Consider the following 13,289-nt stretch of genomic DNA (forward strand, 5'->3'; position numbering starts at 1 on the left):
TTGATATATTGAAAAAAGTAAATTTGAAACTTTCGTCCGATATATCTGAAACTATAATGGTAATTTTTATTTTTTTAAAAAGTAGTTCTGAATTATTTCAAAAAAAAAAAAAGTAGTTCTGAAACTTGCTCCCAATATATCTGAAACTAAAAAAGTTGTTTTTATTTTTGATATTTTTCATCCAAAAATTCCAGATTTTGAAAAAGGTAGTTCTGAAATTTTCTTCCAATATATTCGAAACTAAAAAAGGTAGTTTTTATTTTTGATATTTTTCATTCAAAAATCCCAGAAATTTGGAAAAATAGACGGAGGTATATGAGGCCTGAGGGGCACCACCTACACGCCCGTCGCTTCTCCTTTATATAAGTACTAGCGTATACCCCGTGCAACGCAAGGGAGCTTTTTTATAGTTTTAATGATTTTTATTTTTAATATATTTAAAATGTTGAAAAAAAATTATTTATTAAAAATAAATCAAAATTTTTAGTTTAAAAAAATTATGAAATTATATTTTTTTTAAGTCAGGACTACTGGTGATGTATTAAACTTTGTCTGGTCCTTTGGTCATGTCTTATTTTTGACCTTTGACTAATATCAACTTTTAATCTTCAAGTATGACATGGTTTTATATATTTGACACAAACTTCTATTAGATTATATTTATAAATATGTTTTATATTAGAACTACGATATCAAATGTAATTTATTTGTTTTTCTAAAAATTTATATGGTTCCAGAATTAAAATATAATTTCTTAATTTGTTTTGGATTAAGAAAAATAATCATAAAAGTGCAAGCAAAGGGAGAAACATCCGGTGCTACCCTTGTTAGGTCCGGACTTCCATCTATAATCACACTTATGAACATATTCTTCCATCATGGAGTTTTTTCCGAGACAATATCTTCCAGTTTTTTCCCGCTTAGCCAAGTTTGGCTTTTCTTCGTATATTCAGGCAATTAATAATTCAGGCAAATATCAGTTGACTTATATATATTTTTTAATCTAACGGTGCTTAGTTATCTTGTATATGATCCAACGGATGATAAACTTTTGATAGTAACATGACCATGCGACCATGCGACCAAATTATCTCCCTTACGCTTATTATATATAAGAATATAAATATAATATTGATTTTGTAGAATTCAAGCACGGTACTTCAAAATCTCATGAATTTTGAAAGAGTTTCAAAAATCTTAAAATTAATTGAATCTCACAAAATTGATCATTTTACCAAGTTCAAAAGAATCTATAATCAATACAATCAAATTTAGTGGATTTTAAACCAACCAAGTTAAATACAATCAGATTTTTAAGTATAATTTAAAAATTAAAAAAACTTTATTCCCTCCGTCTCATTTTAGTTGTCACGTTTGGTTTTGTGCCGGTCAAATTGACCAAAGTTTGACTGAAATTTATTAATATTTTATAAATTGAAAAAATAAAATAAATATGTTACCAGAAATAACTTTTAATCTACTTTAAGATGTAATTTTCAGTTTTTTTTTAAAATAATGAAGGAATGACTTGTAATATTTGGTCAAAAATTAGTCAATTTGACCAACAGAAAATTAAATGCGACAACTAAAAGGGACCGAGGGAGTAATAATCATGGTTGCGGATACCTGAACCAATAAAAGAAGAGAAAAGAAAAAGAAAAGAAAAGAAAGATATGTTACGACTTACGAGACTAGTGGGCACTGAGCATGGGCAGTATGCCTCCGTTCCGTTGAGTGGAAAATTTACAGAGGTTGATTTGCGAAAAGATCAACTTATCAAAAATTCCTTTCAAAAAAAAAAATTATCAAAAATATTTTATCTTTTTGATATACATCTTTTTCAAAAATATGGTTATAGTCTTTGAAGAATAGTAAGCTTTTTTCGGTATCAAAATAATTAAGAATAAGTTCAAAAGAATCTATAATCAATACAGTCAAATTTAATGGATTTTAAACCATCCAAGTTAAATGCCTCCGTTCCGTTTGAGTGGAAAATCGAGTTTGAAAGGAAACGAACGGGAGGAGAAAACCCTAAAACAGAAACAGAGGCGGGCAAAGTAAAGATATCAACACTTTAAAAACGACGGCAGCAAAGGTACGAAGAAATATCTATAGAAACGTTGAATTCATAAAAGTAGCAAAACAGAATGAGCCAAAAATCTCGTCCAGATTCCAAGGTAAGTGCGAGTATAACTCTCTCCTCTCTTATTTGCATAATTGCATCGGCCTACATAACAATGGAATCTGAAAATGACAGCAGCACAAGAGGTTTTGCTTAATGAGTAACTTCAATGGCGGCGGCGGCCGTGGAGACATGGCGATGATTATTAATGTCCCTAAAGAGGATTTGGAGCTTGCGGACCTTAAGTACCACCACCACCACACCTTTCCTCCTTTGCAATTACCTGACATCGGACGACCTATCAAAGTAACTAAACACACAGTACTCCATTTTACAATTTAAAGTTTGATCCAACTAAAAAGATGTTATACTTCCCTGTAGCATTTTCTGAGGACGAGAGAAGTAGGTGAGTTTCTCAGTGGTGCTCTTGCAGGTGCCATGACCAAAGCTGTTCTCGCTCCTCTCGAAACCATCAGGTCCGCTTCACTTATCCTTTTTATCATTTATCACTCTTTCCATATCTACATGTTTCTTTTTTTATATTTAGTTTGGTATATGGCTTTATGAGCTGTCATATCTGTTAGTTGCTGCTAGGCAGCTGTTTATATATATATATACATCGAGTTATATGAAATTAATGAATATGAATCATTTCATTTCACTTTTCAACTGTTGCTTCTTTAGATTAGCTAAATATCACTATTAAGTATCAAGGCTGATCAACTTGTGGTATCCAAGCAAGGATGTTCATGTTGTGTTTGATCTAACTTCTTAATGAGCCGGTTGAAATCAATTGTCAGATTCGTGTTTTTTGCTTCATTTTGTGGATTTTTGTTCGGTTTTCTTTTGCATTGATATCCATTTGCTGGCCTGATTTTCTAATTGTTTCTCAATTGCTAAGTCTCTTCTATTGTGGACTCCAATTTGTTTGATTGCTAAATTTCTGATTACTTGGAGAAATAAACAACTTCAAGGAGTACTTATTGTAGCTGAATACAAAGGCATCAATCACACTACTAGTCTACTGGTGAATTAGAAGATTCACCATCGGATTCCAAGATTCCTGTGCGTTGACTATTGAACTTTTATGTGACAATCTTGCTTCAAAATGCTTAAGTAAGATAATGATGCATTTCAGAAACGAACAAAGCATTTGAGGGCTGATTGGTGTTTTATTATAGATGATGTGTATCTGACATTACATCAAAAAGTTTAATTTCAAGACTTTTTTTGTTCCTCCTGCACAACAGCTTTCTATCTTCCGAGCTTGGCTTTGTTAGTCAACCTCCAAATCCAGCCTCGAGGGGAGGCATACTTCTGTATTTTATTATGTATTTCCATAATGTTTAATGTAGTTTTCAGGCTGAGGTGGCATTATGAGTTTTAATTTCTATAATGTGTGTATCAGTGGGGATGAAGTCATGAAGCATTTTATTTCAGTTTATCCTTTAGATAAGCTAAAGATCACCATCAATCGTAATCTTCTCACGCTCTTCTCACAATATTGATTTCCACCAATCATTTCAGCCTTACAATAAAATACACTGCTCTTCTATGAGATAGAATAGCTGGCAGCGTTTCCCCACTCTTTGTTACAAGTACACCCTTAATTTTTTTCGGAGTACACTGGGCTGCCTGTATGCCTATCACACATTCTAGTTGAGATATTTTTTTTTTGTAAAGTCTACGTAGGATCCTAGAGAATTTGTCATGTTCCTGAATTCTTTTGTATAATATGATAAACTAGCGCTCCTGGGCTGTTGGCACTTGCAACTAGGCTCCATGCGCTTTGTTTTTGCTCAAATTTTCAGTTCCCGATATTCCTTTTGTTTTATCTCTTCCCATTTACCCACTCACGATAAACTAATTTGATATTTTAATAGATTTGGTTCAATCTTGTTATCTTAGAGACAAAATTGAGTACTGTTCCTTGTGGTGAACAAGCCACTGAATAAAAATGGAACATTTTCAAGTATATTTATCTAAGAAACAGATCTGGATGGAAAACAATAAAGGAATACCAACTATTTACTCAAGCGTTACAAGCAGGAAATCACTGAAGCTGTAAATTATGCACTTTATATGAAAATGACATATGGTTATCTCCAGCACCTGAATTCTGTAAATATGGTAGTCATCAATATTCAATTCGATATATACTTAGGAAATATCAATAGAGAACTTTATTTTGTAACGAAACAGATTTACATAATAATCTGATGTATTATTAGTCCAACTTCTTTAAATTAAAAATTGCACCTTATTTTTAAATTAGATTGTGTTGAATATGTAGGACAAGGATGATTGTTGGTGTGGGTTCCAAACATATTTGTGGAAGTTTCCTAGAGGTCATTGAACATCAGGGTTGGCGAGGACTATGGGCCGGTAATGCAGTCAACATGCTGCGCATAGTTCCTACACAGGCTATCGAACTTGCAACATTTGAATACGTCAAACGGGCAATGACTTCAGCACAAGAGAAACGGAAAGATTCTGATGGAGCAAAAATACAGATTGGTCACATCAGTTTAAATATCTCTCTATCTTGGTTATCTCCTATAGCTTTGGCTGGTGCCTCTGCTGGAGTAGTTAGCACACTAGTCTGCCATCCACTCGAAGTCCTAAAGGTATATTCATCTATCTAGTGCAGTTTGTTAGGGTCTGGAGTATCGTGGCAAAACTTTTTAAATGTATTTTTACTTTTCTGGTATAAGGAGAACCTGGACTCTGTTTTAGACACATGCTCTTCTTTTGTTGTAGGACTTGCGTATTGGTTTATAAAAGTACATCATGGCAATTTATCTCGTAGATTAATAGATTATAACATTAAGCTCTCTGCCACAGGACCGCTTGACTATAAGTCCTGATGCTTACCCGTGTCTAAGCCTTGCAATTGGCAAGATTTACAATAATGCTGGAATTGGTGGCTTTTATGCTGGTTTATCACCTACATTAATTGGTATGCTCCCATATAGTACTTGCTACTATTTTATGTACGAGACATTGAAGCAATCATATTGCCGAGGTAAAAAAAAACATTCGTTAAGCCGTGCAGAGATGCTACTACTTGGTGCTCTATCAGGTGAGATTTCAGTTTTTATTGAGTGCTTTCGATGATTCACAGTTGACTTTCTATTGGGTTTCTGGTTCCTGTCTATAATCCAGTGACAGTTGTAAATTTATTGGACCCCATTTGCCAGAACTAGGAGTTTGGGCACTTCTATAATTCATTAATTCTACAGTTTTTCTTTATGGAATTTATAAGTGGGGGTGGCCGTACTATCGAATATGAAATTATGAATATACCGGAGATCTTACTAGAGGCTGTGAAGACTTTTATTTTATTAATAGAATTTTAAAAAGTTTTGAGGAGCTCAAAAAGAAACATCCTAGCAGCATGTGTAAGATGAACATTTGATTAGGCAAAGGCAAAAAAAAAAAAATATCTACTGAGCATAGCAGCATGTGTACATCAACTTTTGGCTTTTGCACTAATATCAAGCAACTTCATTAGCAAGATTTTAACTTTAGGATTTCCCACACATTCTGTTGGATTCATATTTCCTGTTGAACAGTTGACAGTAAGCTTGTACTTTATCTGGAGGTTTGTTTGTCATGGCAGGATGCTAAAAGTTATTAAACTAAAGTCTTTTTTTTTTTTTTTTTATAAAGTAGGAACCCGCAGCCGCTACCCTTCGGGTGAGCACTGGGTAAACTAAAATAATATCCTGTAAAGTAGTCTGAGCATCCTTCTTTTTTGTTTTGGTTGGACCAGGCTTTACAGCTAGCACCATCAGTTTTCCTTTGGAGGTAGCCAGAAAACGGTTAATGGTAGGAACTCTACAGGGTCGGTGCCCACCCAACATGGCAGCTGCACTTTCTGAAATCATTAAACATGAGGGAGTACTGGGACTTTACAGAGGGTGGGGTGCTAGTTGTATGAAAGTTATGCCATCCTCGGGCATCACTTGGATGTTCTATGAAGCATGGAAAGATATTCTGCTTGCTGGGAGACATCCCCAGTTATAAGGAATTTGAGTGTGCGAATCTTAGCACCAAACTTGCGACTTGACGGCAAGCTTCACTTATATTGATTCTTGATCTTGTGCTTTTTGTGGCAACAGAAAAAAAGAAATAGCTAGAGGAACTGAAAATATGAACAAAGTGGAATTGCGGATGATACAGAAAGACATAACTTGTGAAAAGTTTGCATAACATGCATCTACTGGAACGCTCCTTTCTGCACTCCATGTGTTCTGCAGTTGGGGTGAAGTTTACATGAGGTGCAAACCTTCTTGCTTGCCATGCATAAGTTTTTACCATGAATTTTATGTACTTTTAGATTTTTTGTACCGTACCGTAAGCTTTTAAATATCATCCAAGTTGTCTTACATCTGCAACTGCAACTTTAATATATGATGTTTCTCGTGCGTAAAGTGATTTCACTGCAGGTTTAAGGTTTGATCTTTTTGCTGAGTTTTTCTGAACTTATGAAAAGCCAGATATTTTATGCATCATATTAAGAAAGTTAGTCCCTCTGTGTCTCTCTTATTTGTTTACAAATAAGTTGCCCCCCCTGTCTGTGGGAAAAAAAAAGGTTACTCCCTTTGTTCCTCCTATTTATTTACAAGAGTTGTCACGTAGATGAAAGAAATATGTATAAAATGGTGTAACACATTAATATTTAACTAATAGTTTTGGAAGGGCAGATGAAAGTAGTGGGTGAGAATTGAGATTGATTTTCATATTATAAAAATTCACTATTCATGAAAATTGGAAATGTTAATAATGAATACAACAACTATAATAAAAAAGTGTAAAAAATTGGTTGAAGCAAGGGAGCGAATTTATGTATATATTTTGACATTAGATACTTTTGGATATTGAGGATGGTTAGGAGCGCATGAGAGAATACATTTAATGTAATAGGAGAGGATTTAGGTACATTTTCAGATACTGAGGGCGGTTGGTTGGGAGCGCTTGAGAGAATATATGTATATTGTAAGATGGGTTTGTCTAGTGTGTGCCTGTTGGCACATGCTAAGCACGGAAACTCATAAATTTGGTGTGTTTTGATTGGTGTAGTTGGTGTAAATGCAGGGGGGTCATCATTATTAAAAAGGTGTAAACCAATCAAAACAAGGAAAAACCATCAAATTTTGTGCTTATTGTGTGGCCATGAGCACATCATAGAAAAACCGTTGTAAGATATTGAGGATGACTGCTGGCGGCTTGGAAGTAGGGGTGTCAATGGATCGGATATCCGGTCCGATCCAGGAGCTAACGGAGCGGATATGGATCATCTAAAATAATATCCGGTCCGGAATATATCCGATCCGATATGTATAGGATATAGATTTAATACGATCCGATCCGAAAAAAATCCGATCCGACTTATATATCTATTTATTCTTTTATATTTATATTTATATATATATATATGTGTGTGTGTGTATATATACTCTATTAAGATATTACATATATAAATAAATAAATAAAATTAGAGAGCATTTGAATTTGGATAGTTGAACTTATTAAACATTTGGTTTGAGAGTTTTGAGTTGCATTAGTACAACTTATTTAAATTTTAAGTTTCTCATATTTTATTAGAAGACTTGGAATATTTATAGGTTAACGTAGTTTTTTTTTTGCCAGAGTTAACGTAGTGTTTCTAAATCCTAAACTTCTGGAATTTATTAAAGACTTCTAATATTTGAACAAGTGTGTTTTTGTATTTTAAAACACTACATTTTGATTTTATAAATTATTATTATAAGTGATTCTAACAAATTTTTATAGGTGAAGACTTTTTTTTTGTTTAAATATAAACGGAGCGGAGCTCCGATCCGAAAATCCGTGATCCTACGGATTAGGATATGGATCGTGTTTTAAAAAAACCGGTTGAAATCCGATCCGAATCCGAATCCGATAAAATTAAACGGATCAGGATATGGATCATGCCTGATCCGATCCAGATCCGATCCATTGACACCCCTACTTGGAAGGGGCACTGTGTACAAGTATGGGTTACACGAGCATCTCAAAATATTTCCTACTCCTTGATTTTTTAATATATAACATTTGACTTTTTGACACACATTTTTAAATGTTTTGATCATATACTTAAAAATATTATTTTTGAAAATTTTTTTCTGAATAAAAATATGTAATCAAAATTTTAATTCACAGAAAAAATCAATTAAAAATAATAATTTTTACTACCCGGTCAACCCACCTAAAAATACGTGTCCAAATCAAAAGTGACACATATGGAGTAGTTTTTTTATTGGGCTTGGCTAACCTGTGCCCTTAGGGCGCAGGGCACAGGTTTAGAGCATTTGCCACTCCTAGTTTTTTGTAGTTGATGCTTATTAACTATGGAGCTGTAGTTTCAAACGTTCACACTTATAAAAATAAATTTGATATTTTGTTTATTTATGTGATGTATTATAATTCTGATAATTTATATTTTTTAATAATGTTAAAATAATAAAAATCACAAAATTATAATTAAATATCAAATTGGCTGATTTTAGGTAGAAGGCTTATTTTAATTAGAAAATTTGTGTATATGCAGGGGGGCCTCAATATTATTTGTGGGATGAAATCAATTAAAAATTGTCATATAAATATGACAAAAATATTATTCTATATTCTCACATTTTTTAAATAAAATATTATTTTATTATAAATATAAAATTTAAAAGATAAATCAAAAATAAATGTATAATTAATATTTTAGTAAAGTTTAAGTGGTTTTATATATATACACAGATAACCCTGCAACTTTAAAGATAATACATTAATGGTTACTTATCCTCTACCCTGAGTGCACAAGTTAGACATTCCGTTTTTTATTTTGACGAAAAATATTTTCTAATTAGTTTATAAATATAAGATCAAATTTCTCTTAGAACCCTTTTAACGGTGTAAACTCAGTTCTAAGCTTATATATTAAGCTTCTTAGACACTTCTGATCATGCTTATATCTTCTACTTGGCTAATTTTAATTTTCATTGTTAGTGCTTAATATGATGAAATCCCATTCGAGTTATTTTGTTTATTGTTTGGACAAGTCAAAAGATGACTAGTCTCCTCAACGGTTGAACCTCGATTAAGTAATAATCGATAAAATAATATCCTCATTAAAATAATATTTTTTTCTAGTACCAACATAATGTAAATAGTGTATTTTTACTTTCAATAAAGTAATAAACTCGATAAAATAATTTTTTTTGTTGGTCCCAACGTTATTTTGAAGAGGTTTAACTGTATGTACATATCTTTAAACATGAACATTTAGATTTTGATAATCACTGCTAGGGTTAAAAATAGAGTGGGAGAAATGAGGAACCCGCCCCAACCCGCCTTGAATGGGGCAGATTCGCCCCGCTAATATGGGGAATGGGGTAGTGACGGAGAATGATTTTCTGCCCCGCCAAAATATGGGGCAAGTATGGTATTTGTTGAATCCCCGCGGGATTCCCCGCCCGACCCCGCATATCTTTAATATAAATAAATAATTATATTTAATATAATATATATATATTATATTTAATATTATTATTTTATAATACACAAAATTATAATTTTACAATGTATAACATGTCTCTTTGATTTCTATTATATTTAGTTTTTTACTTTTAATATACATGTCTAGTATATTTTTATTAAACTTTGAAGAAAAAATTACTAAATTTTAAAATAATTGTTTAAAGTGTAATATTATATCAGGGGGATGGGGCGGGGCGAAATTATATTAAATCCCCGGTGTGACGGGGATGGCGATTAAAAATAAATCCCTGCGGGGAATGGGGCGGGGACGGAACAAAAAAAATATATATGGGACGGAGCTGGGAAATGAAGTCTCCACCCCCAACCCGCCCCATTTTTAACCCTAATCACTGCCGCTAAGCTGACTTTGCGCAACACATAAATCCCGATACAATACAATGCTTAAATGAACAGTAACAAGACACCATCCATGGAGTCTAATAATTGCCACGGATTTCCATGCAGGGTGCCTTAGCAGGTGATGAACAATTTAGGGGTTAGCGGGTGCCGGATCGGTGCGGTTTTATGATAAAACCGAAACCGCATACTCTCGGTTTTTAAAATTAAAAACTGAAATCGCCGAATCAGTTACGGTTCGGTTTTGGTTTTTTATTTCTCGGTTCGGTTACAATTAGTCCGATTTCGGTTACAAAACTGCATACATAAAAAATAAATATGGAATTCTTTCTTCATTCAAAATATGTGAAATTTATATTACAATATTTATTCAACAACAAAAATACAATATTTTATTATAGAATAATAAAATCTAATATACACTGCATGTCTGCAACTCAATAAGTTTACAAATCTATCTTCTGCAATATGACAGTTCCTAGATCACATGTACTTGCTCTCAAAAATACAAGTTTATAAGTTTACTTTCTGCAATATTACAGTTCCTAAAGCACATGTACTCGCTCTCAAAAATACATCTTAATGCTCTCTTGCCCCAAACTATTTCCTAGCAGACTATCTAAGTTTGCATATGAACATAAAGATTAAGCTGCAACATCTTCATTGGACACCGGAAAATAAAAAGACAATAATAAAGTCGACCCTGAATATCAAAGAAGCACCTAGTGTTTTAGTGCTTCTGCAAGCTGCAAGTGACCTAGTTGTTAGTGCTTTAGAGCACTGGAAGCACCGGCAATTATGATCACTAGACGGAGTCCAATTTATAGTATTCCTCTGCTAGGCTTAATATAGTAAGAAAGATGAATAGCTCGTAAACTTATATATACTAGCTTATTAACCGTGCAAAGCACGGGTATAATATTTGTTATTTTACCGTATATATTTTATATTTAATTAATTTTATTATGTAAATAAAATTATGATAGAATAATGTGGTTAAATAAATTTTTTATTTTTAATTGCTGAATAAATTCTTAATAGTTAAGTCCGTCAAATGACTAATTAAAAATTAGTTCGAACATTTATATTTTAATGAAAATGTTTAAAATTAATAATTTAATATAGAACATATTATAAGTTAAAGAGACGCGTAAACCCAAATACCGACAGATTGTACTAAACTAATTTTTAATGGTTTGGTTTAATAGATAATGAAAAGTATATTATAACATGTTATAAATTAAGGAGATCTGTGGGTCGAATATCAGCTGGATCACCAAACTCGACCGAGTTTTAATAGTATAATGACCATATATATATATAGTATAGTATAGATTTATAATATTACGTTTACAATGACACCATTAGATAATTGATTATATAAATGGGCCCATAATTTGACCAAATTTTTAATGTTTCGGCTTTAATATTACTGTATAGATGTGTAAGTTTAAAGATTTTATATAAATTATAAATAATATACTCCCTCCGTCCCAAAATAGTTGCCACATTTGGTTTTGTGCCGGTCAAATTGACTAAAGTTTGACTGAAATTTATTAATATTTTATAATTGACAAAATAAAAAAAATATGTCACCGGAAATAACTTTTAATCTATTTTAAGATGTAATTTTCGGTTTTTTAAAATAATGAATGATTGATTTATAATCTTTGGTCAAAACTTAGTCAATTTGACCAACAAAAATAGAAATGTGACAACTGTTTTGGGATGGAGGGAGTATATGATAATTTATTTTAGATTTCGGATCAGTTCGGTTTTTGTCGGATCGGTTCCTATCCAAAACCGAAACCGTTAAATTTTTCGAATCCGGTTTCGGTTCGGTTTAACACGGTTCGGATTCTAGCGGTTTTTGTCAGTTTCAGTTTCGAATTTATTCGGTTTTTTACTCACCCCTGATGAACATCACATGAGCACCCCAGATAATTTCCAGAGAAAATTTCTTGCTAAAGAACAAGGTGGGATGCATGTATCACCAGGGGCGGAACCAAGGGGGGGCTAGCCCCGGCGCCAGCCCCGGCTGAGAAAAAAATAATAAGTATAATTTATTTATTTTAAATTTTTAGCCCGGGGACAAATTGAAAAATGATTATATATATATATATATAGAGTTTTACTCCAATAGAAACCTCCTTATCCTAGAAACTAAAAACCAAACTGAAATATCACTAAATCCTAAAGCAAATACCACTAAATTTTTAAACAACCCCATCTCCACCTCCATCTTCATCAAACCCACCTCCATCTTCACCAACCCCACCTCCACTACCACCACCTCCGTCGTCGCCTCCTTCATAACCACTACCACCTCTATGCCGCCCACCCCCTCCATAACCACCACCTCCATCTCCATCTCCACCTCCACCTCCATTATTTCTTTAACAACACAACCTCCACACCTCCATCTTCACCAGGCCCATCTTAATCGCCGCTTCAACCTCCTTCAGATTCGTTCATACTTCTTTCTCCACCTCGACTCAACTTCAAAGGCGGAGCCGCCACTATTCCGGCAACGCTCCAACCCCCTACTTCAAGCCGCCCAAACCTCCGCTACAATCATCTTTCCTCCATCTCCACCTTCACCTCCACCATCTCCACCACTATCACCACCATCTGAATCGAAAACATGAACAGATCTGGAGATTCTAAGCTGGTTAATATCTGGAGATTGAGTTTTCACTAAATTCTACAGCACAGATCACTAAATCCTAAAGAGATAATCACTAAATTGTACTGAGAATATCACTAACTTGTATTGGTTTCTAGTTTTTATTTTAAAATTGGTTTCTATTTGATCATGAGCCTATATATATATATATATATATATATATATATATATATATATATATATATATATATATATATATATATATATATATATTATATATATATATAAAAGTAGCCCACTTAACATGATGGTTTACATCGAGAAGACCATATTTAAAGACATAGACGATGAAATTATCTTCCAACGCTATCAAAATATGCAAAATCGTAGAATTTAGTTGTCATCCATTCTTTCTTAAAAAAAGGCAGTAAAGATGTCATCATTTAAGCAATTAAGGTATGCATATTTACTTTTAATTTTTTTTGCTGAAATTTTAATAATAGTTCAGCCCGGGGTCAAAATTAATCCTGGTTCCGCCACTGTGTATCACCAGACTTGTCGAGAGAGAAGTCATTTTTTTTTTTTTTTTTTACACAGTGTCGAGAGAGAAGTCATTCTATGATGGCTTGT

The 13,289-nt window shown here is 33.1% G+C and overlaps 1 protein-coding gene across 4 annotated transcripts; it reads left to right on the plus strand.

The window, feature by feature from the left end:
- The first annotated feature begins 1,950 nt into the window (after positions 1–1,950).
- Positions 1,951–6,552, plus strand: LOC108220026 (probable mitochondrial adenine nucleotide transporter BTL1). Of its 4 annotated transcripts, none has more exons than XM_017393659.2 (6): positions 1,951–2,177; positions 2,258–2,428; positions 2,504–2,598; positions 4,416–4,749; positions 4,967–5,204; positions 5,898–6,552. In XM_017393659.2, the coding sequence occupies exons 1-6, from the start codon at positions 2,148–2,150 to the stop codon at positions 6,149–6,151; spliced, it is 1,122 nt and encodes a 373-aa protein (XP_017249148.1). In that variant the 5' UTR covers positions 1,951–2,147; the 3' UTR covers positions 6,152–6,552. The 4 variants fall into 4 exon arrangements, with proteins under 4 accessions (XP_017249148.1, XP_017249149.1, XP_063950486.1 ...); XM_017393660.2 differs by having other exon boundaries at positions 2,261–2,428; XM_064094416.1 differs by having other exon boundaries at positions 1,955–2,095.
- The last annotated feature ends 6,737 nt before the right edge of the window (positions 6,553–13,289 follow it).

This window comes from Daucus carota, chromosome 5 (genome assembly GCF_001625215.2).
Source record: "Daucus carota subsp. sativus chromosome 5, DH1 v3.0, whole genome shotgun sequence".
NCBI classification, from domain to species: Eukaryota; Viridiplantae; Streptophyta; class Magnoliopsida; order Apiales; family Apiaceae; genus Daucus; species Daucus carota.